The sequence below is a fragment of the Dama dama genome, chromosome 5 (assembly GCF_033118175.1).
Source record: "Dama dama isolate Ldn47 chromosome 5, ASM3311817v1, whole genome shotgun sequence".
NCBI classification, from domain to species: domain Eukaryota; kingdom Metazoa; phylum Chordata; class Mammalia; order Artiodactyla; family Cervidae; genus Dama; species Dama dama.
The window spans coordinates 123,169,928-123,195,956 of NC_083685.1; the positions used below are offsets into that span (position 1 = coordinate 123,169,928).

The 26,029-nt window shown below is 47.2% G+C and overlaps 1 protein-coding gene across 4 annotated transcripts in view; it reads right to left on the minus strand.

Annotated features, from left to right (window-relative positions):
- The window catches only part of TNRC6C (trinucleotide repeat containing adaptor 6C), a 114,410-nt gene that overhangs the window by 23,766 nt on the left and 64,615 nt on the right, over window positions 1-26,029 (minus strand). For 3 of the 4 annotated variants that reach the window (XR_009693085.1, XM_061144705.1, XM_061144704.1), the window contains exons 5-10: window positions 15,628-18,225; window positions 9,722-9,937; window positions 7,442-7,608; window positions 4,294-4,374; window positions 2,991-3,048; window positions 999-1,141 (exon numbers count right to left, since the gene is read on the minus strand). Coding sequence is in view for 3 of the 4 variants with exons in the window: in XM_061144705.1 (XP_061000688.1) it covers window positions 999-1,141; window positions 2,991-3,048; window positions 4,294-4,374; window positions 7,442-7,608; window positions 9,722-9,937; window positions 15,628-18,225 (3,263 nt within the window). In the remaining variant the exon portion in view is untranslated. The remainder of the gene's footprint in view (window positions 1-998; window positions 1,142-2,990; window positions 3,049-4,293; window positions 4,375-7,441; window positions 7,609-9,721; window positions 9,938-15,627; window positions 18,226-26,029) is intronic. The other variant, XM_061144706.1, reaches the window with a different exon arrangement.

A 26,029-nucleotide genomic window follows, 5' to 3' on the forward strand; every position in this document is an offset into this window, starting at 1 on the left:
CATTCATCTGTTTTTGATTTCACGTGGCTTAACCTAATAATAAGGTAAATTATAAAACAAAAACCTTATTTTTTTTTTTACATTTACTAAGGCATCAGGTCCTTTGTAAATTTACCTCATCCAACTTCACATCAAGCCTAGAGTATTATTTCAGATTTTAAAGGTACAAAAACAAGTCAAGGTCCCACACTTAGCAAATAAAAATTCAGGATGCTGAGTTAAACTGGAATTTCAGATAAACACCTGATAATACCGCAGAATAAGTATGGTCAAGAACGATTCATTGTTGTCTGAAATGCCGATGTCCCCGGGCACAGTGAGAACTCCATTGCGCGGAGCTCTGGTTGGGGGACGCTGCTAATCTGAGAACAGAGACCAACTCTCGCCTCTTCTGTGAGCCTGCTTTTTCTGTCTGTTTGCTTTAGAGTTGTCTTTCCTTGCTTCTATTTTTTCAAGGTCAGACATTTTGATTGAGCTTAACAGGACACTGTGTCCCCTCTGAGGTCACACCAGTCTGGAGAAGGGGCACCAAGCAGGACAATACTGAGGGGAGTGAACCGGCGACTCTACTTGCTAAAACATCTAAGGTGATTTTCCCGCACCTGTGGGTTTTCTGAAGCGGCTCATCCGAGCAAGGCCCATGCCCAGCCACTTCTAGACCCTTCTTCTGAGATTAAACATGTAATCCATCATTTCCAATGGGAAGAACTGTGCACATAAGACCATAAAAGAGAAATCTAATGCCTCCCGTCTACAGGACAAGTTCAAGCAGCCAAATTTACCCACTGGCATGAAAATCAGTTTTCAATTTCAGTATTTTTATTCATCACATCATATGAAATACTTATAACACTAACTCTTTTGAGTCAAACATTCATATATAGTATAAAAATGGTTAAAAGTCACTTAAATATTACAGTCCAGTAACTTTCTAACCCAACACAGTGAAAATGAAAAACACGTCTTGTTAAAAACAAAAAAGCCACCTAAACTCATACCTTGTCAAGGAAGGTGGGGCGGTCCACGGAAGACTCTTTGGAGATCGGTGGGCGGCAGCCAAGGGGCTTGGTGACCATCCCGTTGTAGTCGGTCACTCCCAGTCCACGCTTGTCCACGTCCACCTTCTTTTCCAGCAGAGCGCCTGGGGCACAGCAGACAGAGGCGGCATTTGAAACCAGACGCCCAGGGGGTCGGCTACGAGTGCTGAGCACAGACAGGTGCCAGCCGACACTGCAGGGAAGGAGTCAAGACCTTCACCCCCCAGAGGACAAGGCCAATCGCGGAAGTCTGTGGTCTGGCCCCTGCTCCGTTATCAGCCACCTCTGCCCCAAGGGGGCTAGGCCCTTCCTCTCCCCTGGGACTTGTTGCCCCTTTACCCAAAGAGGGCCTTTCCCCAGCTGTCCCACCTCATACACACCGACTTCCACCTGCTGAGTCCCTTCCAGCTGCAAGGACCTGCCCAGATGTTGGGGACACGACAACGCAAACCAGACAGGTCTGTCCTATGCCCCTTTGATTCAGAGACTGGTGTCTGTTCAGCTGCCTCGAGCTTGGCACTGCCTCGCAGCTCTGAGGAGGCAGGACTAACTCCCTACAGATCACACCTGGTCCCTCTGTCCTGGCAGCTGACACCACACATCTGGTATTTGCATACAATTATAAAGTTTGATCCTCGTTATTTGTGAATTCTGAGCTGGTGAGTTCACCTACTTGCTAAAATATACTTGTAGCCTCACATCAAAACTTGCGGTGCTTTTTGGTCATCTGCAGACACATGCAGGGCAGAGAAGAATCTGCACCCCAGATGACACACACACACGCCTGGCTCAGGCTCTCACAAAGGGACAAGTGTCTTTCTCGTGGTCTACGTGGGGCCAGGTTTTTGACATCTCTCTGCCTTCTGTTGGTCATTTCAATGGTCCCCAAGCCAATGTCCTGAGCACAAGAAGGTTGCATGGCGCCTGCCTTGTTCAGCTGATGAGCAACAAGGGGGTGCAGCCAGAAAAGGGAGAGACAGTCACCATCTGTGTGTAAGCCTGTGGGGAGGGAGCTAGAGTAACATCTACAGTGTGAGATGAAGCTTCAGAAAAGATGGAAAGCAGATAAATTTCTGGACTCACAAGATGATGACTTACTTCTCTCTTTTTTTTTTAAAGCATCTTTTTTTTTTTTTAAAAAGCTTATGGCACTGGTGTGAGTCGAAAAGTGAACAAAATCTATGATCATTATTAATTACCCAGGGTCAGGTCACCCTTCTTAGCTAATGTTTTACTATAAAGAAACATGGCTGGCATACGATTATTCATGAGTAATATGTATTACACAGAAACACAGGACTTCCTGTGGCGGTCCATCCATTGCCGGGGGGGGGGGGGGGGGGGCAGTATGGGTTCGATTCCTAGTCGGGGAACTGAGACCCCACATGCTGTGGGGTGTGGCCAAAGAGTAAAGAAAAGGAAAGGGAAAAAAAAATACAGCTTAACCCTCCTCACAGCCCTCCAAACCCAGAAACACACATAAAACAAGGTTAACGCATCGACTGGTTGACAAAAATGCTGTGGCCAGAGGCTTTGGACAACCTCATCCCCCTATATCCCCAAGGAGCAAGGGTTCAGTACATCCTGGTTTAGTACTTCGGCTCACTCAGCAGGAACCAAGCTGGGCAAGTGGCCCCAGCACCTTTCTCTAAGAGGGTCACTATCTCCTCCCCTCAAAACAGATGAGGATAGTATCAATTCACCTATTTGTTGCAGAAATGAAAAAAAAAAAAAAAGAAACAGGAAAAGCAGACACAGTTCCATGTGGTGCTTGGCCGTCTGTCCCCGGAGACCACCAGTCCTGAAGGACTGGCCCCGCGGCAGGTGTACACCCTGTGGGTGACCCTGTCTCTTGAGCACGTATTCAGCCACTGACCCATGACTCAGAACACTGAGACTCAGAAACCCGCATCTGTAAAACAAAGCGTGCTTGAGGTGCGTCCTGGCACTTACTCATGGCCTGATCGAGATTCATGTTGTTGCTCTTCAAGGCCTCTTCAGCCGGCTCTCTCTGCGGAGGGAAGCGGAGTTCTCATTAGGAGGTGCGGTAACAGAATGGAAAGCTTGCAAAGAGCTCGAGCACTGTTAATGCAGGGACGCGACTGACAGTAACTTGACGTTGTTCCGTTTAGGAACCAGAAATACTTTTCTCATTGTGGTTAGAGACAAGTGTCTTCTAAATAAAAAATCCTTGTCACAAGAAAACATATTGATTTTCAGAGGGAAGAAGACTTTAAACCCCGAATGTCCACTGCCAGGGGATTCCTGTCACTGACTCTGTGGTCAGCAGGGTGACCTCTCCCAGGGCAGCCGCAGGGACTCACGGGGAGAGTCAGATTCCAGGATGTGTCTGTTGTCGACTACTTTTCCCCAAAAAACATAAAAACAACATAACACAACACAAGTACTAATAGATGCACTTTGATAATCATCTCTCGGATTGAAACAAACTAGTCTTGGTGGAGACCAAGCAGGGCTCGGTGCTGAAGGACCACGGGGCCGCTCTGGGCCCATCACCTCGCAGTGGGTGGGGAGGCTGGGCCCCGGGGCTGAGCACATGCGGGGTCAGGGGCCTGTATCCTGTGAGAAGTATGTGGTCCCCACTTCCAGTCTGGGGCTGCTCCAGACCCATCCCAAAGGGGCACCCATGGCAACCAAAATGTAAATGCTCATTTGAGTAAAGATTTGGAGAGAAGACATTTGAAGAGACAACAGGGCAGATACAGGAGGTATCGTTCATAATCTGAACGCTTCCACTGGCTCTTGGGAACTGAAGAGATGGGGAGGCATTTTCAGAGGAACACCCTATACACAGTCTAAAACTCGGGCACCAAACAGGTGTGCTTGGGTTTCTTTATCTGGACACAAGGTTTCAGTGCTTTATACCAAGTTCTCCCTTGAGATCTCGGTCAATCTTGCAGAAATGAATGAAAACTCACTTTTAGATGAAAAGAAAATAGAAAACAGGATAAACCAATGAAAATTAAGTCACCCATCGTTTTTCATTCTAGAAAAAGGTTCTCACACCTTTCTAGACAGAAAGGATGTGGATCTTTGCGGTAGTTCAAAGCACTAATCCCTCCCTAAGCAGGAGTGCCCAAGTGAAAGGGGGATGTACGAGTTAGGTTTTGCCAACAAGTTCATTCCCCAGAAGTCGTCCTCCTGCGTTACACATGACAAAAGGTGGACACAGGACACAACAGGGCCGTGCAGGCCAGGACACACGGCAGCAGCAGTAAAGGGAGACGCCAGTCACCGGGAAGCCCATGTCTGTGAGTTGTTTGATCAGCCGGGTCATGATCCAGGCCTCGTCCTGCTTGCCAGATGTTTTCATGCCCTAGAACCAAGGGTGGGAGGAGAGAGTCCATGAGGCAGGTTTTACGGTATGGTTTTAAGCTACGTTTTATTGGAGGCTAGTCCTCGACAATGCTGCTAGTCTCTGCTGGATAGCAGTGAAGCAGCTACACGTATTCGTGTGTCCCCCCTTTCCTGGGTTTCCTTCCCACTCACGTCACCACAGAGCCCTGAGCGGAGTCCCCAGTGCGGTGCAGCAGGGGCTCGTTAGGCACTTATTTTACACACAGTATCAACAGGTGCATGCGTCAGTCCCAGTCTTCCAGCTCCTCCCACCCTTCCTTCCCTCCTTGGTATCCACACACTTGTCCTCTCTGTCTGCATGTCTATTTCTGCCCTGCAAACAAGAGCATCTGTGACATTTTTCTAGATTCCACTTAGAAGCGTTAGTTAATACATATTTGTTTCTCTCTTTCTGGCTTACTTCACTCTGTATGATACTCTCTAGGTCCACATGAGCCACATTTTAATAATGCATTTCTTCCAGAAATGGGAGACGCCCAAAGTTCATGTTGATCTACAAGTCACAGCACCCCTGTGTTAACGATGAGCAATGCTGCGCTCCCCATCGCCTTGACAGCATCTCGTGGCTTGTCCTACGGGATGCCTCAGGGTGTGTTCGCAGTTGGCATGTGTGTGCAGTTTATGGACTTAGAAAAAGCAAGATAATGATTCTTTTCCCCCAGAGGATGCATTTCGTTCATCACAAATAGGAAGCGCGTCCATTATCAGATAAGCATGCTAGGTGCTCCCTTGAACACGACCCTGTAATAACCATATAAAATCTACTAAAAATTACATGGCTTGTGCCCTTTTATAAGCTTTGTTCTAAAAGATGACAAAATACAGGGTGTTCATTCCAACAGGATGAAAAGGCAACAAGATGAAAGGAAGGAAAAAACCTGTTAATTCTGTTAACTCATGGCCTGCGGGGTGGAGAAAACGGTGAGGGGAGGGTGAAGACAGGAGGAGGGAGTCGAGCGAAGAGGAAAGAGTGGTGGGGTGGAGAGGGGGCAGTGGGGACTGTTGGGGGGCTGGGCGTCAGGATGTGACCCCTGGACAACCTCCTGCTCTCCTGCAAGGAGGAGGAGCTAATGATGCATTCTCATCTCGTACAAACTATCCTTCACAGTGCTTTCAAAACTGGGCCTGGGACGTCCCTGCTGGTACAGTGGGTAAGAGTCCACCTTACAGGGGACTCAGGTTTGATCCCAGGGGCCAGGCCAGGTCTCTGATTCCAACCGCCAGAGATGGTTCCAACTCGGAGGTGATGCCTCTTGGCCCCTGTGAGTACCTTCCATGGGCTTGTGTGTCGAGTTTTTAAATTTTACTTTACTTGGGGAGGATCCCACATGCCAAGGACCAACTCAGCCCAGGTGCCACAACTATCGAGGCCTGAGCGCCTAGAGTCCTTGCTCTGCTACAAGGGAAGCCACTGCAATGAGAAGCCCGCTCACTGCAACTGGAGAGTAGCCCCGGCTCGCCACAACTAGAGAAAAGCCAGGGCACAGCAATGAAGACCCGGGGCAGTCAGAAAGAAAGAAATAAAGTTTAAAAAGCTTATTTAAAAAAAGAACCTGAGGTAAATAACTTCAGTCGTGTCCAACTCTGCGACCCCATGGACTATAGCCTGCCAGGCTCCTCGGTCCTGGGATTCTTCAGGTAAGAATACTGGAGTAGGTTGCCATGCCTTCCTCCAGCAGAGTCTTTCAGACCCAGGGTTTGAATCTATGTCTCTTATGTCTCCTGCATTGGCAGGTGGGTCCTTTTCCATTAGTGCCAGTCACAGGACACAGTTTGTGGGGTGACTGTAAGCTAACATGCTGGCTTTTCTCAAGGGAGCAGCCTCTCTGGAGGTGATTTTAATCCTTCCCACGCGGCCAGAGCCAGGTGTGCCAACAACACACAATATTTTAATTCACCAGTTCGGTGTTTCTGGTCCTGTCATTAATTGGATGATTTGCCAGCCAGACTGTGAAAAGACCTAATTTGAAGCCTGACATCACAACTACTCTTTATGAGCAGAGGGCCCTGGTTTTAGTTTCTGGGTTCTGCTAACTACCAGTTGAGTGGCTTTCAAACTGGAATTGTTTTAAACGGGTAATACATTCACACGATTAGAGAGCAGAAACGAGGGGCACAGGGAAGCCTCTTCCTCCTACTCCATGCCCAGTCTGCTGAGTTCTCCTTTGCTTCCTCATCCTTCCAGACAGTTCTGAATTCTACAGAGGCTATTATGAGTGCGTGCATGACTCACATCCATTTTTCTCTCCTCTTCCTCTGCCCCCTAAAATCGGGGATGTGCTAGACACAGATTCTGTGCCTCGTCTTTCACTTGGCGATATATTTTGGTGATCTTTTCATATGAGTGTTTTTAAAGTTTCTTTAAAAATTTTTTTTTAGTTTTTCATAATATGGATGTAGCATAATTTAACTAGTTATGCCATCAATATACATTTAAGTTATTATTATAATTTTTTTTTTTTTTGCTGTCCCATGACAAGTAGGAGACACAAGGGATGCAGGTTTGATCCCTGGGTTGGGAAGATCCCCTGGAGAAGAGAATGGCAACCTACTCCAGTATTCCTGCCTGGGAAACCCCACGGACAGAGGAGTCTGGTGGGCTACAGCCCATGGCGTCAAAAGCAGTCCAATAGGACTGAGCACGCATGCACATACATATTCAACATGCCCCATTATATGTTAACATAACAATATTTTTTTAATGGGAAATAATTATATTTTCTAGAACATAAATTTTTGGTGAGACAAGTGGTACTGTCACACCTGGCTGGACCTCTCTCCACTGTGCAGCTTCACGGAAGCATCTGGTTTCACCCATCAGTCCCGGCTTTCACGCTGCTGTGACAGCAATCCCGTGTCATGCTCTGCACTCGGCAGAGACCTCCTGAGAGGGCATCAGGACCCCCAGAGTCCTCAGGGCACTCTGAGAGCCTTGGCTCCCTCTGTCACTAACTGGAGAGACCACCTTGACACTGCGCAGGGCTTAGCGTTCACCCCCCGACCCCCACCCCCGGGGCTGCACGCACCTTCTGGAGCCCTTTCTTGGGGGCATTCCCCCAGGAGCTGCAGGAAGAGGGGCTCTCCTGCGAAGCCGAGTTGTTCCACACGCCCCCATCCTCGTCCTCCCACTGACTAGCGCCGAGGTTCGCGTCGTCCCCGCCGCTGCCCCAGCCTTCTTGCATAGATTTTGAAGCTAGAAAGAGAGGGAGCAGGAGTGTGTATCAGTCACCATTCCCAAAGCAGACAGGGGCGCCCTGTGACACCATTGAGGGGAGGCAGGACAGAGGGGTGTACAGCACCTACCTCTTACTCCTCTGTCCTCCCTTACACCTAAGAATTTCATTTTTCCTACTGGACATGTAATGTACATGTACATGTGTGTCTGTTTTTGTCTTCAAACTCCAGCTATTTGTAATCTGTGCTGTTCCAATGCCCTTAACCCATGAGAGATCACTTTTAAAAAACATTTATTTATTTGGCTGTGCTGGGTCTTAGTTGTGGCACGTGGGATCTTCCATCTAGGTTGGCGACACGCGGAATCTTTACTTGCAGCGTGAGGGGTCTAGTTCCCTGACCAGGAATAAAACCTGGGCCCCCCCGCATTGGGAGCGTGGAGTCTCAGCCACTGGACCACCAGGGAAGTCCCTAGAGGTCGTTTTGAAACATGGACATTCTAACGATAAATCCTGGGGGCTACCGAAGGTGGCTGTTGCTGAGTGACATGAGATGCTGGTAAAAGGCAGAGTCCTGAAAATGATCACGGTCCTCCAAGGCATGTGGTACATCACGTGGTACGTCACGTGGACCAGTGCTCCCCCAGTGTGACCAGACCTGAGCCGCCTGAGGGTCCTGAAAAGTTCGGCAGTCTGTGGTCGGGCTTAGCAGCCTGCAGTCTTGACAAGCTCCGGGGAGATGCTCCCAGAACAACAGGAGGGACACAGCCAAGGGCTCAGGCAGAGGCAAGCTGAATACTGAATTTCGATTTCAGGATATTATTTTTTTCTCCTTTCTTAAAATACAAAATAATCTTTGGTGTAAAAGTCACCCCAAACTCTCCTTCCTGGGGAATCTGAAGAAGGCCAAAGATCAAGTGACACTACAGTTAGCTACAGTCTGTAAGACGATGAAGACTCGAGGCTTACAAGGTGGCCAGGCATGTAATTAGGCCTCTGAGGTCAAATGATACAGATACATGGCCTCAACACCTGAATCTACACACCCCGGAGTTTCCTATCCTTCGGGCTTCTAACAAGAAGTGACAGGAATGGGATACACAATCCGGCGGAATGGCTGGCATACACAGCACGCTACCCAGTGCTGACAAAGTAGCAAAACACCAAAACAATAAAGTTGCATTTTAAAGATCTTAATAGTGTCCAAAAAAAAAAAGCACTTTTGCACCCCTGTGAACAATTAATGTTACACTGGACTTAAATCAGTCAACTTACATTCATACTATTGTCGTTAAGTATCATATTGTAAAGCAGCCACACATTACAGAATTCCACTTGGTGAACATGATCTGGACAACAGTAAGGATGCACATTTTATGTGTACTTATTATACTTTCTAAGAATGGGAGGAAAACACAGCATGTTGTTTTTTCTTTTTAAAAAAAGAAAAGAAAGAGAGAAAGCATAAATGTGGAGTATCCAACGCTGAATTTTGTTTGCTAGGCAGCAAAAGCAAGGCAAGTGTCAAACTGTGGAGTAATATATTTTTCAAAATCCAATCTCAGAAAGAAAAACGACCTGCCTTATCCACCTGCTCAGTGAAAGAGCAGGTTTAAATCGTCTGAATGACAGGTAGGAGAATTCTGCTGAAGAAGCCTGGAGGCTACTAACCATCATTTTTTTTTCCCTTCTTTTTCTTTTAAAAGGAAAACATGGACTTCTCCCAAAAGCTCCTTTTTGTTCATTTATCAGACAGGGCAAATATTTCTTTATAGTCTAAGTTTAACATTAGTCTTAAAATGTGGTGGCTCAGACGGTAAAGAATCCACCAGTGATGCGAGAAGACCCGGGTTCAATCCCTTGGTCAGGAAGATCCCCTAGAGAAAGGAATGGCAACCCACTCCAGTATTCTTGCCTGGAGAATCCCATGGTCAGAGGATCCTGGCAGACTACAGTTCATGGGGTCGCAAAGAGTCAGACACAACTGAGCAACTTTCACTTAAAATGTAAATAAAATCAGGAAGTGTCCTAAAACACTAATTCTTTAAGCTAAATGAGAAGTATGCCCCTAAATAGAGTACGTGGGCCCACTTCCAAACAGCCGACCCAGGGCGGGCAAGACGCTGGGCTCACCTGGTTTGCACAGGGCTGGGGCGGCAGCGGGGGCGCTGGCCCTCCCGAACGTCAGCGCCGGCTCGGTGGGCTGGTCCCCCCATCCGCTGCCGCTGCTGGGTGGCTTGCCCCACGCTGCTGTGCCATTATCAACCAGGGTGGACGGGGATGATGACTCCCCCCAAGAGTTTTCAGCCTTCGAATGAACGTTAGGCATTTCTCCCCAGCCCGACGAAACTGAAGAGGGCACGGGGGAGAGGGAAGACAACAAAAGTGAAACAGAGAGAGAGAGAAAGTAAGAATGGTGATTTCAAGTTCAAAATCATCTTGAGATTATCTTTAGGATGGCTTTTAGGAGAAGGTGAAAAGGAGACAATATTAGATCTAATCAGATTTGTCGGTTTTTTTTTTTTTTAAAGTTCAGTCTTCTCACTCCTGTCCCCTACTCCCTTAAAGCTTTAAGTCCTTTATATTAAAAGCTATTCAATTCACACCATCTGCAACAAGACAGAGTTTTAAAAACTAGTTTAGAACTAAAGTTTAAGGAGTAGCTCTTTTGCTTCTGGTGTTATATGTAACAACCTAAATGAAATTTCACATTAATCTCTTATAAAAAATTTACAAGTTGCAACATTTTTCTCACTTATCTTTTGACCAACTCAAAGACACAGGCCTGGGCAAACAAAGAAGATAGAAGAGGAAGCGTGTATAGATAAAGTAACAATAGAGCACCCAGATGGTTCTTAAGTACCAGCAGTGCTTTTGGAAAGGAGTTGAGATATTGGTGTTAAAAGATGGGAACCGAATGCAGGAATTACGGAGAAGGGTGGTTCCAACTAACTGAATGCAAGCATATCTCAGAATTCTTCTTTCATTCCTGCACCTCATCCAGTTGCCATAGCATCCTGAACCGGGACTTGTACCAGAAATTAGGACGCAATTAAACTAGGTAAGGTTTCCTAGTGAATCCGGAAGGCTCTGGCGTTACTATCTATGAGGCACAGATGAGGTTAAGGGACTAGGCCACAGGAAGGATCTCCGCACCTTCTTTACACTTCAGTAAAACAAACATTTCTCACGTCATTCGCAAACTTCATTTTTCCAAATCAACCCAAATGCTGATCTTTGTGCCTTTGCCGGTAGGCTCACATGATAACTCTGAAAAGTCACGCTGAAAGCTCACATCAGCTGTAATTTTCATATAGACAGAGCTTCTCACAGGCAGAACTGTGAAGGCTTTAAATACTAACTGAAGGATAGAAACCACAAATAAGCCAATCACAAAATTTAAATTATTTGGTTAAAACATGGATATTACCATCTCGGTTATGAAATAAATTAATTTTCTGACTAAAAATAGCATGGAATCAGCTCCCTTGATGCTTTACTCTGATAAAATACAACAGTAATGATTAATGACAAAACTACCTACCACCTATGAATCATTAAAACTACAAGCTGTATAATGAGCAAAACATTATGTGAATTATTACCAATGTCAGGGAAAGTGTTAATCGCTCAGTCGTGTTCAGCTCTTTGCTACCCCATGGACTGTAACCAGTCAGGCTCCTCTGTCCACGAAATTCTCCAGGCAAGAATACTGGAGTGGGTTGCCATTCCCTGCTCCAGGGGATCTTCCTGACCCAGGGATCGAACTCGGGTCTCCCATACTTCAGGCAGGTTCTTCACCGACTGAGCCATCTGGCTAAAGGTACTATCAGGGAAGTTAGCCCTAATCACTATTGTTGGCAAAGGCTAACTCTAATATTACCTGTAATTACACAGAAAACAATAATGCATGTTGGGAGAAGCAGTTCCACAAATCGAAGGAACAAAATTAGGAAAATTAACATAGAAGACAAAAATTAAGGAAGTTTTGGGAAGCTGAAATAATTCAGGTGTTACTAAAAGTCAATCAGCTGCAAAGATAGTGATTTACTGTCAGCAATTAAATAACAAAATCAACTGAAAAAGGCAGGCACACAGGGACTTCCCTGGTGGCCTGATGGTTAGTACTCCACTCTGCCAATGCACGGGGCACTGGTTTGACCCCTGGTCGAGGAACTAAGATCCCACATGCCCCACAGTGTGACCAAAAAGGGTATAAAGGAGAGAGAGAGGAAAAAAAGGCAGATACACAGCATTTCTCTAGATTACTGTGTTCCAGCTCCAGACTGGGTTTGAACTAGATCCAAACAATCCAGTGTAAATCCTACACTGCATTTTGTAAATTAGTATTGGTTTTCCTCAGGCTCATCAGAAAACTAACTAGTATTAATATAATAAGAATGGGATGAAATGATTGTCCTGTAGCATTTACTTTTACAAAACTGGACACACACACAAAAACCTATGTAATCAAGAAACCTTATTTTGCAAGACAGAGATCAATATCCTTAAGCAGTGATGATCAACAACTGAAAAGCAACTTAAAACCCAAACTCTGAGGTTGGTGAACATTTTGTAAAACTAGTGAAGGTCAAAAGTGATGCTGCAGAATCTGTAAAAGACCTGCTCTGTAGCAGAAACCTCATCAGACATTCATCGGGTATGCACTTTGTTTGGAGGGGGAATCCCAGTTGATCTGCGACAAGCAGGCAAGTGCTCAAGCCAGGAGCTGAGCCACAGCCTAGCAGATGCTGTCATTGCTGATTCCATCTCTGATCCCAGCAGCCTGGGTACCACAAGCCCCGACCGGAAGGGCCAGGGGCTGTATGTGTGAAAATGAATGGAGAGGACCCAAAGGAAGCAGCACCTTGTCACTGTTATGAAGGGAACCGAGGGAGGTGTGACTGCTCCTTCTGTAGCACAAAGAACAGCTAGTCCCCCAGACCGGGACAGGGACAGGCTCAGATCATCTGTGGCTCCTGAGAGGGATGGACTCTGCTCTCACTGCAGAATAGCGCTCGATTCAGGACAGACAAGTATCACAGGTGATGTGGGGCAAGGATAATGCCTCAATGCAGCTACACCGTGTTGTGGCAGAATATGAGACTAATGTCATCAGTGAAAAATTACCGAGTAACCCCATCATCCCCAGTGATACAGTATGTGCGCACCGTCTCTGCGCAGGGCTCAGCTGTTGTTGTTCAATCGCTAAGTTGTGTCCAACTCTTTGTGACCCCGTGGACTGCCTGCCAGGCTTCTCTGTCTATGGGATTTCCCAGGCAAGAATACTAGAGTGGATTGCCATTTCCTTTTCCAGTAGGGCTCAGTACATGCAAGTAATTCCTCTAACTTTTTGTCTGTCTCTGTCCAAGTGGTTGAAATAAAATTCACAGCTGCTTTCACACTATCATGACAACTATAGACATCACACATGTGCATAATGCCCGGAGGACGAAAAACAAGCAAGAACTCAGAAACAGTCACCGTGGTGGATGGGGCATGTTTGCCTTCTTTTATGTTTAGTGAGGCTGTGTGCAATTTGTTAAAAAAATATATTATCTATAAATATTTTTCACATACAAGAAAATAATTTTGGCTCTTCCAACCAAACAGGAATGCCTTTATCCAGGGTGAATCTCATATTCCTTGTCTACTAAAAACCATTAAGAGGAGATTCTGAGGGTAACATATGCAAGAGGAAAAAAAAAAAATCAAAATGCACGTGATGTTGTCCCTGTTTCTGTGGGGTGTCATGGATGTCCTATGTTCAACAAGTGGCAGCAGGCAGGTATGTATGTCACATCTGAGACCCCCACCACCTCCCCACCACGTACGTGTGCCCTCAGCAAGCCACTTAATTGCCGGTTTCCTCTGTAATACGAGGCTCCGGCAGCCATCAGGACCACATGAGATGAGCGTAAGACGTGCCGCATGTGGTCGCCCGGTGCTGCCAGGCCACGCTTGTCGCCAGGACCCAGGCACCAGGCACATGTCAGCAGGAGCTTTCTGAGAGACACGGAGCAGGGGGTGAGGGAGCTCTGACCACGACCCAAGGAGAAGTCATGGGAACGAGGACTTCCAGAAGAAAGACTTGGGTGGGTGTGACGTGACAGCTGTGTTTCTTAATAATAATTTATTAACTTTTGGCTGTGCTGGGTCCTCACTGTTGTGTGGGCTTTTCTCTAGTTGTGGCAAGAAGGGGCTACTCTTGTCATTGCAGTGGCTTCTCATGTTGCAGAGACGGACCCTAGGGCATAGGTTCAATAGTTGTGGCCCGTGGGCTTAGCTGCTACACGGCATGTGGGACCTTCCCAGATCAGGGATCGATCAGGGATCAATCTTGTCTCCTACACTGGCAGGTGGCTTCTTTACCACCAAGCCACTAGGAAAGCCCAGAACCCTACCATCTTAGACAGAATCTCTCCTCTCGACCTTGGCCCTCTGCTCATTGCCCTTCTCCCACAGCTGTCCCTGCTGCCCCATCTCTGGCTGAGACTCAGGCTTCTGCATTCAACCTCTGCTGTCCTCTCCACGGACACGTGCCTCCCGTGTGCTCCCCGAGAAGGCAGTGCACCTCGCCGTGACCTGCCCACCTGCCCGAGCTCTGAACCCTCCTTGCTCCTGCATCCAGACAGTTTCCCAGTCTGGCTGTGGTCTCCATCTGCGCCCCTGGCCACTATTCCTTCTCCTACCATGCCAAACACGGCTGAGCTCAGCTCTTCTCCTCCAGCTGTGCTTCCCACTAATCCACTCTTCATCTTACAGCTGACGTGATTCTCTAATTAAGCCTGATGGTTCAATCTGCTTCATCTTCTCAGTGGCTTCCCAGACCTCTGGATACACCCCAGTTCCTTCAGGGGGCCTAAAAGAACGTGCCTGCTCTTGCCGTGGTCTCCTTTCTCTGCAAGGCCTTCCTGCCAACCCCACCACGCACCCCCAGCACCAACTACTCTGAAGTTCTTTCTGTTCCTCAAAGATGCTACCTTCCCTCCTTGCCTCCAGGTCTTCTGTGCTAGTGCCTCTATCTGAGCCACTCCTCTGCTAGTTCTCTAGTTACAAAGGCCAGCTGGACTGAATTCTCTCTCCCACGGTTGCACGTGTATTTTCTCAGTCACAGTTCACGCTCCCTGAGGGCAGGCTCTGGTCTGTAACAGCTTCTCGCCTCTTTTACTGCAGTATCTAGGGGAGAGCCTTGCACAGGGCAGGGACTCAACACACAGATTTTCATCTAATTTTAGCATTTTTCTTTCCACTGAAATCAGAACATGATTTGTACTGTATAATGCCACATAAAACCGTTTCAACCAAAAACGGTTTTACTTCATTGTTAACCACATCAGAAACACCTGTGGAGCTTTAAAACCGGCCAGTGGGCAGGCTTCCCATCTGGAGCAACACCCCTGCATCTGAGGTGTCTCTGAGACTGGTATCTCCCAGCTCCCTAAGCTCCTGGATAATTCTAACGAAAGCCCTCTGGGGTTGAAAACCACTGGTTTATCTCATAAATAAACAAAGACTTTGTAATAAGTAAACACAGGCTAACACAGTGGCCTCCAATCTTTCTAAAGAGGGTATATTTCTTCTTTCCTCTCCTTTCTCTTCAAAGTGGGTAATATTTCGCCCCCCGGGACTGAAAGCTATCAGAAAATCCTATTTTATTTTTTTCTCTTGGATTGAAAGCTATCAAAAGTGTAAATCCATGGCTGATGCATATCAATGTATGACAAAACCCACTGAAATGTTGTGAAGTGATTGGCCTCCAACTAATAAAAAAAAAAAACTTAAAAAAAAAAAAAAAGCTATCAAAAATCCTACTTTTTTTCTTTTTTCTTTCTCTTAGATTGAAAGCTATCAGAAAATCCTACTCTATTTTTTTCTCTATAGTATTATCTCTTCGGATAATATTCAAATACGATCCTGTGAGGTGAAGGACACGGAAATCAATTTAATGTCATCTGCTACAGAAACGCTAGTTGAGTGTGAGTGCAGATGTAACCAGAGTTTTTCTCTGCCCTCTGAGGGCACACGTAGCGGCGTACCTGGGCCGAGCAGCGGCGATCGGCTCAGCTGGGCGCCGGCCTGGTGCGCCGGGGGCGCCTCGGCCGCGCTTGCGCTGTCGCTCGTGGTGGTGGTGGCGGCGGCGCCGGCCGGGGCGCTGCTCTGGATGCCTGGGTTGTTTCTGTCCCACATGTTTACAGTTTTATTGTTGTAGTTGCTCGGGTCGCCCCAAGCTGAGGTACCGTCATCGATTTCCATTTTGCGGCGGATGGATGGCGGGGAAGGCTCCTCCCAGCCCGTGGCCTCGCTGCTGTCCTTCGGTTTGACGGGCACCGGCCCCCCGATCCACCCCGTTCCTGTCTGTTTCACGGAAGCGGCTCCTCCCCAGTTACTCGAGCTGCTGTCTGGGGGTTTGCTCGCCCAGTTCTGTTGGGGGCCGGGCTTCAGAGACTCTCCCCAGCTTGTCCCTGGGTTCACCTTCGCGTTTGTGCCATTGCCCCAGCCGCCGGTCCCCGACCTCGGAGCCTCGCTCCAACCAGACCCTGATCGACTACCGTCAGCATCCCAGCCCGAGGCGTTCTTCTTCCCCTCCCCCAGGTGTCCGAGGACCGAGGGCGAATCCGCCCAGTCTCCCCCGCCTGCGCTCCAGGCTGGGTTCGGCTTGTGTCCGTCTCCCCAGTTCTGAGATCTGGGTTTCTGAGGCTCAGCCCAGGTGGCGGACTTGTCCTCCTGATTTACGGTCCCGCTCCAAGCGTGGCCACTCTTGGCAGCAGCAGCATTATTAACAGCAGTAGAGCTTATCGCCTCCCCCCAAACCCCGGGGCCGTTTGGCGCTTTGTGGCTGCTGTCTCCCCAGCCGGCGTGCGCTGGCGCAGCAGCAGGCGGTGAGCTGACCCACCCCGATACTGAAGAGGTATTTGTACTGTTCACGCTGGACCCATCGTTCTTCCCCCCTGAGTGTGAAGGCTGAGTAGCTGCACACCCCCAGGCCTCTGTCCCATTGTCGTTCTTGCGCTCAGACCTGGGGGACTCTTCAAATTCCCAGGCAGTGTTTTGCTTCACTGGAGTCTGTCCCCACCCAGTGTTGGACAGAACTCGTGGGTCAAGGTCGCTCCTTGGCAACTGGAGGTGCCCTTGCTCGAGAATCCCTTTGTCTCGCCGTCGGCCTTCTGCTCCATCCCGCCCAGTGCTTCCTTCGTTGTGGCTGCCAGAACCCTCGCTGCTGCCTTCACTGGCCGACGTTCCAGAGGACGCAGCTTTGGCCCAAGAGTTCACGTGCTCGCTACCAGGCTGCGCTGCAGGATTCTGGCCGCCGGCGCTAGGACTGTCCCACCCTGTTGATCCTTTCCCATTGATGTCGCTACTGGAATGCTGGTTGGGGGGCTTCCCCCAGTCCCCGTTCACCCCATTGGAGGTGCTCCGGCTGGGGTGGCCCCAAGCTCCCGAGTGGAGGTTGCCCACGCCGCTGCTGCCCCCGCCCCGCCCCCAGGCGAGGATGCCAGGACCGGTGGGAGGTCCTGAGTCCCACGCGTTGTTCCCTCCGTTCCCCTCCTTCTGCACAGCGCTGCTGGAGCCGTTCTGCTTAGCACTTAATGCTGAGTTCACAGTGTCGCCATTCCCCTGACTGAACCCGGAACCGCTGTTTCCTGTGGCCGGGTTACCTGCGGACAGTCCCCACACAGAACTGCCGATTCCTTCGCCGCCACCCCCACCGACTTGAGAAACTGACGATCCGTTAGCACCAGGAAGGCCTTGCAGGTGGGGCGGGATGATGGCCCCCATGCCGACAGCCATGCCCCAGTTCGGCAGTCCGTTCGTCTGCACTGTGTTGAGAGGGTTGGGGGAAGGGTTCAGGGGGTTAGTGTTATTTGGTCCATCAGTGTTAAGGTTCTGAGGTTGTACGCTGAAAGACACATTCTGAGAAGTGGACGTTTGTGGTTCTGTGCTCTCTTGCGGCAGCAAGTTTCCCCAAGCACCTAAAGTGCCCGCTGGGTTCCCGTTCTGGGTGCCCATGCTCTGACCTATGGCACTGACCGGACTGCAAATACTGGAAGGGTTGCCTGTCGCCACAGTTCCTTCGTGTCCGAGTACAGGCCAGGCAGCTGGGTTGGCGTTGGGATTAAGGTTAAGATTAATGCCAGCGCTGGAGTTGGAGGCACCCCAGCAGTTCTGACTCCTCCCATCTCCGATCATGTTGTCCATTTTCCCATCCCCGCCGCCGAGGGAGCAGTGAGCCAGGCCCGAGCCGGCGCCCGTGGCTACGCCCCACACTCTGGCGGCGCCTCCGTTACCGGTCGCTCCCCCCGCCCCAAGGGCACTCTGAGCGGACGGGTTCTGGACCAGCGCGCCGTTGGAGCCATTATTGCCGCTCGTCTTCTTGGCCTGTCCAGTGAAGCTGCCCTGGGCGCTCCCTGTAGCCATGCTACTGTTCTCTGAGCCACAGTTGGAGGCAGAGTCAGTGTCGGTGGTACATTCTGAGGCGGATTCCGTCTCTGCTCCCGTGAGGGAAGGCCAGGCCCCCGCGTCCGTCCTGTCGCTTACTGCCTTCTCCCAGCTGCAGCCGGCTTCGCTCCGGTAAGGGGGCTGCTGTCCCCAGTGGGAACTTTCATAATGCTCCGCTGGGCCGCTGTGACCGAGATCTGAAAAAGAGGAAACAAGTTCAAAGTTAGCTTCTCCTCCTGCTTGTCAATCAACTGCTCAAACTAGTCTTGGGGGCATGCTCTTTCTTCTGAGTTTTCAATTCTGAATGACAGATGCTAAAAATGACTTCAGGAAAAAAGTTATTTGTTTTCTAAGTGCGTGCTAAGTGGCTTAAGTCATGTTGGACTCTTTGTGACCCCATGGACCATTCCATAGCCCACCAGGCTCCTCTGTCCATGGGATTCTCCAGGCAAGAATACTGGAGTGGGTAGCCTTTCCCTTCTCCAGGGGATCTTCCCAACCCAGGGATCAAACCCAGGTCTCCCACATTGCAGGTGGATTCTTTATCAGCTGAGCCACTAGGGAAACCCATTTGAAGTATGCATCACTCAAAAATAAAGTAATAGAAAAAAATTAATGTATTTACATAAAACCTCAATTAAAAATCCTTGAGTTTCTTTAAATAGTAAGATACATAGATAATTGCAATTAAATATTTCTTCTTTTAGAACTTTTCCATTATGTTCTTTGCAAATTAATTTCAACAAGAAAAAAATCTTATTCATCTTGCACAGTAAAACTGGGTGTCCCCTCAAATCTTTTATTATTTGATGGAACCAAAAGAAGAGGAAGTATGCAATCATCACTATTACTAGAAAAAATACACTAAAGCTCATTTCAGCCTTAAAAAACCTCCCACACCAGTGATTTCTGTTGCCTGATTTAAATGGAATGTAATGAATTTAGAATAATGGTCTAGATGATTCTAAAGTAGGCAGGTAATTCCAGGTGAAAACCACAAAGGGAAAATGAAGGAGGGCAACATAAAACTTTAAGTATCTAAATTACCATAAAACAATAAAGTTTTTTATTGCCAAATATTAGGGGTTGGCTCTACAATTCTGGTTTATGACTATTTCTCCTGTTGGTTTTGCCTATACTATAAAAATTAGCTTGTTTACTTGCTAAGTCATGTCTGACTCTTTTGCAACCCCATGGACCCCCACTCCCTTCTCCAGGGGGTCGTTCAATCTCAACCCAGGGATTGGACCCATGTCACCTACATTGGCAGGCGAGTTCTTTACCACTGAGCCACCAGGGAAGCCCCCAAACTAGTTTTCGCTGTGTTGTGCTGAGTTGCTCAGCTGTGTCCGACTCTTTGTGACCCCATGGACTATAACCCACCAGGCTCCTCTGTCCATGGGGATCCTCCAGGCAAGAATACTTGAGTGGGTTGCCATGCCCCCTGTCAGGGGATCTTTCCAACCCCAGGGATTGAACCCAGGTATCTGACATTGCAGGTGGATTCTTTATCATCTGAGCCCAAGATGCGCCCAAGGGAAGCCCAAGAATACTGGAGTGGGTAGCCTCTCCCTTCTCCAGGGGATCTTCCCAACCCTGGGATTGAACTGGGGTCTCCTGCATTGCAGGCAGATTCTTTACCAGCTGAGCTACCTGGGAAGCCCCACGGAGAACAGTATGGATGTTCCCTAAAAAACTAAAAATAGAGTTGCCATATGATCTAGCAATCCACTTCTGGGTATATATCTGGAGAAAACTATAATTCAAAAAGATACATGCACCCTAATGTTCACAGCAGCACTATTTATGGTAACCAAGTCTTGGAAGCAACCTAAATGCCCATGGACAGAGGAATGGATAAAGAAGATATCATTTATCACTTATATGTGGAATCTAAAAAACTGATACAAATGAACTTATTTACAGAACAGAAATAGACTCACAGACATAGGAAAAAAAACTTAAGGGAAGGGGGGAGGGGTAAATTAGGAATTTGGAATTAACAGATATATACAACTATACATAAAATAGATAAACAAGGACCCACTGTATAGAACAGGGAACTAAATTAAACTGTAACAGGAAACACTAACATGACGAAGAGCAGTTCTGGGATGGGGAGGAGGAAGGGAGAAGATGGACTAAGATCCAGATATAGTGAGTCTGCGGTGCTTGCTAGACCTCCAAGCGGATCTGTCCACAGTCCTGGGAGAAGCAAGCTTCAGGAAGCTCAGACGTGAATGTGCGGTTCATCAGCGCACTCTGTGTAGACTCTTGCGTCCTTGCAGGTGCTTCATCCAGCCCCTTGAAAGGCCATCACTGCCACTCTTCCTCCCTCTTCACTCCTCTCCATCAACCACTTCAGTTGCCTGATCAAGTGGGGACTACATTCGACAAGCACTGGGGAATCTACGGGTTGTCATCCACTCAACAGGACCCTTTTCTCAAAGGCAAGAATGTGTCTGCAAGTGGTGCATGCCAAGAGAGCAGTGTTCCTAACTCTGAGGGGAGCTAAACATTCTGGAACTCGGTACAGCCAGCCGGAAGGGAGTTGAGAGAGAGAGAGAAGGCTAGAGGAGAGGAGATAAAAGAGGGAAGGAGGTGAAAGCATGAGATGAAATATCCTCCAGGAAATTCCCTGGCAGTCCAGTGGTTAGGACTTGACGCTTTCGTTGCCACCACTCTGGGTTCAATCCCTGGTTGAGGAACAAAGATCACGAAAGCTGCTCAGCATGGCCAAAATAAAGAAATAAACAAGATCTCCCACACCGGCCTTAAGGGTGTTTTACTGAACGGGCATGCACACCTGTGCTTTGGCACAGAGGGGTAAAGAAAGGACAAGGTGTCACTTCTACTAAAGGAGCCTAAAGGAGAGGCTCAACTCTCACCAACGTGTGGCACAGCTCGAGTTCACTTTCAGGTGAGGACTTCTGTCCTAAGCTTGCAAAGAGGGCCACTCTTAAATACAGAGCTATTTGGAGGGGCTTAAAATGAGGCTAACAAGTGAATTTACTATATACATTTATCTAAGTGTTATTACTATGTAAGCCACTGAAACACATTTTTTCTACGTAAAATATTTTTAGTTGTAATGAAAACAGTGGATAAGGAGAAAAAAAAGAGAGACAAACATAGCAATATCTTTCATTGTAATTAAACTTTGAGAATACCGAAATGATATAAGGATTTTTTTTCCCCCAAGAAAATAGCACTTTTGAGGGTGCTGACAGGATCAAAATGAACATTAAATATGAAAATAAAATGAACACAAAACCAAAAAGTTAAGGATAAATGGTAAGAGTTACTCTGTGCCACATTTCTACAAGTTGATTCCCGATCCTACTCCCTAGTGTCTCCAGTTCTGGTATTCCTAGTGTCCCAGGAGCTTCTTTACAGAGTCCCCTCTTCTGATAGTTTAGGGCCCTGGGACAGAGGCCGTTCCTATGAAACTCTAGTCACAGTGACCTCAGATGACAGTTCCCTGATGACAGCTCATATTGTGCTGAACATGCATGTTCCACGATCCTGCCGATGAGCTTACAAACACCGCACAGATGCACAAGAACGTTCTGTACCAAGACAGGTGTGATGCACAAAGGTGCCACTCTTTGCTTCAGTATTTTTTTTTTTTCCCCTTTTTCCACTTTATTTTGTTTTCTCATTTTTTTTTTCCTTCTAAAAAAAGCATTGAAATGGGAATCAATTGTGTCGTGTACTTTAATATTAAAAAAAAAAAAAAGTCTGGGGACGTCCCAGGCATCTGATGGTTAAGACTCCATACTCCCAATGCACGGGACTTGACTTCCATCCCTGGTCAGGGAACTAAGATCCCACATTCCATGTAGTCCCCCCACCCCCCCCCAAAAAAGTTTGAACACAAAAATGCATTTAAAAGCTGGAAAGGACTTGAAAACTGGAAAGCAGAAAGTTACAATTTTAATGCAATATTTATGGTTTTCAAGGATAGACTTCAGTTGATTTGAAAATACAACTCACCACTGTCTTCTTAAGTGGAGTGGTAAAGGCCAAACAACAGAAAACAAACAGCAGAACCTACACCTCCAACATATGAATGAATTAACCTAAATCCACTTTGGAAAAACTAGGCTTTCCCCACTCCTCACCATCCTTTCCCTACTCAGACTCCTTTAAAACCTTCTGGGGGCTCTGAGGAGTACAGTTTGACTAGTTCTGTTCTGGAGAATCCCTGAAGTCTCTCCTCTCCTGTCCCTCTTCATCATCAACACCATCATCATAATTACATCATCAGCATTATCACCTCTACCATCACCACCATCACCACCACGTATTATGACCTTAGAACTTATCCCCTAAATGAAAATGTTTTATGTCTTTAAAATTATTATTCTCTTTATCTTTAAAGCATACCATTCTTCTTGGTAGAATTTATGACCTTGAAAATATTTGAGTAACATGGTTTTCATAAACCAAAATCTCTTGACTGTGTTATCAATTAAAAAATTCATCCTTTAGTTATAGTCTAAAAGACTATATGAAAGAAACTGAAATGATTGACTTCTGTGAGTAGGCATTTTGAAATGAATGAAAGTTCTGAAATAAACCAAGCCTGAATTCTCTTGTAGGTTATTTTACATTCTCCAGCATAAGTCCAGGAGCTTTAAAAGGCTAAAATACATGCATCTGTTGGGCAGCAAGTTTGAGAAAGTTTATAAATAAGAGTGTTCATATTCCTAAAGGGGGTAAAGAATCTGCCTGCCAATGCATGAGACCCAAGAGACACAGGTTCAATGCCTGGGTCAGAAAGATCCTCTGGAGTAGGAAATGGCAATCCACTCCAGTATACTTGCCTGGGAAATCCCATGGACAGAGGAGTCTTGTGGGCTACAGTCCATAGGGGCGCGAAGAGTTGGACAAGACTAAGCACGTATGCATACATGCACACATATCCCTAAACATCACATATTTCACAGCATTTTGAAGTCCCAAGTATTTCCATACACATTAGGTTAACTGAACCTTACAAGTTACATCTGTTTTACAGATGGGGAAACAGGCTCAGACCAAACTTGCAATGGCCAGTAAAGATTGAATGGAAACTTGTATCTTCAGAATAAAATTCTAGTGCACCTTCCATTACAACTTTCTATCATCAAACTAGTTCCACTACATAAAAACCTTAAAAAAGAAAAAAGTAATGAAGTTCTGTATCATGTTAAATTCTTTTTAACTGCTGTCTGAATAGTTCACATGTTCTAAAAATAGGTGTCTATAAAAATCTAAGTAACAAACTGTCTCAAGTGATTAAAAGGATTCATAAAAACTTTCTTCTTTTGCTTTTAAATTCCAAAATGTTGCCATAGAAAGATAAAATTTTCAAGAAAAAGTATTTGACAAAGAACTTTTAAAGCTCCAGCAAGCGAAATTGTAATTAGGTATCAGGTTAATCAGGTAGGGAAGTGCCGACAAGATTTATTCAGAAGTGTGCAGAAGGCTTAATTTAGTGCTAACCCTAACAAACGGTATGGAATTCATTCTTTCTCACCACAGTCCTTTTAACTGAAATGGCAGAATAATAAACTACATCATAAAGTAATTCCAAATGCTTTCTGTAGTTGAAAACACAAGTGTACTATGCGTACTGGTAACACATACTCGGACAGTGGGTTTTTCAAGGGGCGGAATCCACGTAACCAGTAACCACTGTTTTCAGCCTTGGAGAACCGCAGCCGCCTCCCTTCACTGCCTTGACGGGGTGTAAAAATCTCGTGGAGAAAGTGTTCTTGGCTCAGAATTCCAGCACTGGACAGACTCGGAGACATCTTATCCGTCCACTTCTATCCTTGCAAGGGATTATGAAATGCAGAACCGAGTGAAAGGCTTACTGAAAACAATAAAGTGTCCACAAGAAAAATCTTGATGGCCCTGCTTTTTCTCCAAAACGCAGGATGAAGTTGCTTCCCCGGGGTTCAGTTCCTGCGAGAAGCCCCCGCAGGGGAGGGAAACTCCCCGATCTGGGAGGCGCAGCCGCTGTGGGCTCGGTGGCAGCTCTCTTTTGCGGCTCCGCGGGCCGCGGGGGCACAAGTACCTGCGAGAGGGGCCGCCCACCCCTTGAGAGACGCTACCTTAAGCGCCCGCCACCCGGGCGCCCGCATCTAGGGCGGCGCGGGCTCCCCGCTCCGCCGGGACACCCGCTGTCGCTGCCGGGAGGCTCCCCCGGCTGCGCCCAGCGACCTGCAGGCGCCCGCAAGCAGGACTGGCGGTGCCCTTCCCACCCCAGGAGGATTTGAAAGCTTTGATTATCTAATTGCAGCTGACACTAAACCGATCTTCCTGCCTCTCAGCATTCTTTCTATGGTCACACCGTTTTCACTGCAGGACCCGGTTGCGGCAGCACGAGCGCCACTTTCCGTCTGTTTTTGAAAGTCAGCCAAAAGCGAAAGGGCGCGCTGCGGATTGGCTGCACGCAGACAAACCGCTGCCCTTTCCGATTCCTTTGTTTTCGGTTCCTCCTCCCTCCCGCTCTTCCCCCGGAACGTCTGGCATACCGACACTAGCTATAATTTTCTAAATGAGCCCCATATGTAAATTGGCACGTGTCCAACTTCTTAATTACTTTCCTGCTTCTATCTACAAAAGATCTAAGTAGCGAACACCACCGCATATTAATCAAAGCCTCTGTTTATAAAGCAGCCACCAAAACAATAGACTGCCTTTAGCACGGCCAGAAAAGAGGTTTTTAAAAAGATAAAAAAGCTCACAAGTGTTTCAAGCTGGAGTTACACTGCAGATAGGCAAAAACACAGTCTGAATAGAAAATTCACATTTTTCCAGAAGCTTCATATGGTGAATCAGTGCATTTATATACTACTCACACCTTACCAGGTAACATTTGTTGCCAATTGGCTGGATGGGAGCTCCCCTCCAGAATCAATACAGGAACTTAAAATCGATTTCCGTTTGCATTATTTTATTAGAAGGCCAATGTTTTATTTCAGGACAAACTTGTTATTTATTTATTTATTTTTTTATTTTTTTTTTTTCAAACTTGTTATTTAAAGAGAGCACCTGGATCCAGGGCTAGGCTGGCCTGTCTGTCTCACAGGAGCCCCTCCACCCACCGTGAGTGGATGCCCCAATGATGGGGGGCGGGCTGAACCCTGCCCCCCAGTATGTGTGCTGCCTAATTGGGTCTCTACCCTCTGGAGCTGCCCCAGTCCCTGAAGCCTCCTGGGGTGTCAGACCAGAATCTCTGTAACTGAAATGCTCCCAGGCCCTCTTCCTCACAAGGCTTCTTTGCAGGGCTCCCCTCAGTTCCTTTCCAGTCCACACAGATGTCTCAAGGCCTCTTTTTCCCTGGCTACTCTGGGCATGCCTGTTTGAGAGCCATGTTTTTCCACAAGGGATGTGACCCCTTAGGAGTTAATCTAAATGTGGAGCCAGAACATCAGCAATTAACAGGAATTGTCCACCTGAAAATGCCTTTTTTGAATTGGAAGCCCAATGTAAAGAATCTGTGCTTAAACTTGTTGAAGGGCGTCCCTTCAGCATTAGCATTACCAAACCTTATAAGGAAAGTGGCGCCAGGAGTCAGCTGTGCATGCTAGAAAGGAAGTCTTGGTTCCCTGAGAACACATGATAGTGCTGGCGTAAATAACGCTACAAAAGCTACAAAACCAGCGGTGTCTCTCCAACAATGCCCTGGGCTGACATGGAGATGGCATGGAGCTAACACAAAGAGGGGCCGGTAGAACCTGAAATCTGGTTTAAAAAAAAAAAAAAATGGAGAGCAATTTATTCTTTTTATTTAAAAAAAAAAAAACACGTTTTTTTTGGGAAGTAGACCATTTTTAAAGTCTTTACTAAATTTATTACACCGTTACTTCTGTTTTACATTTCGGTTTTTGGGGCCATGAGGCATGTGGGACCTTAGGTCCTTGAGCAAGGGTTGAATCCACACTCCCTGCACCGGAAGGTGAAGTCCTAACCACTGGACTGCCAGGGACGTCCCTGGAGGGAGCT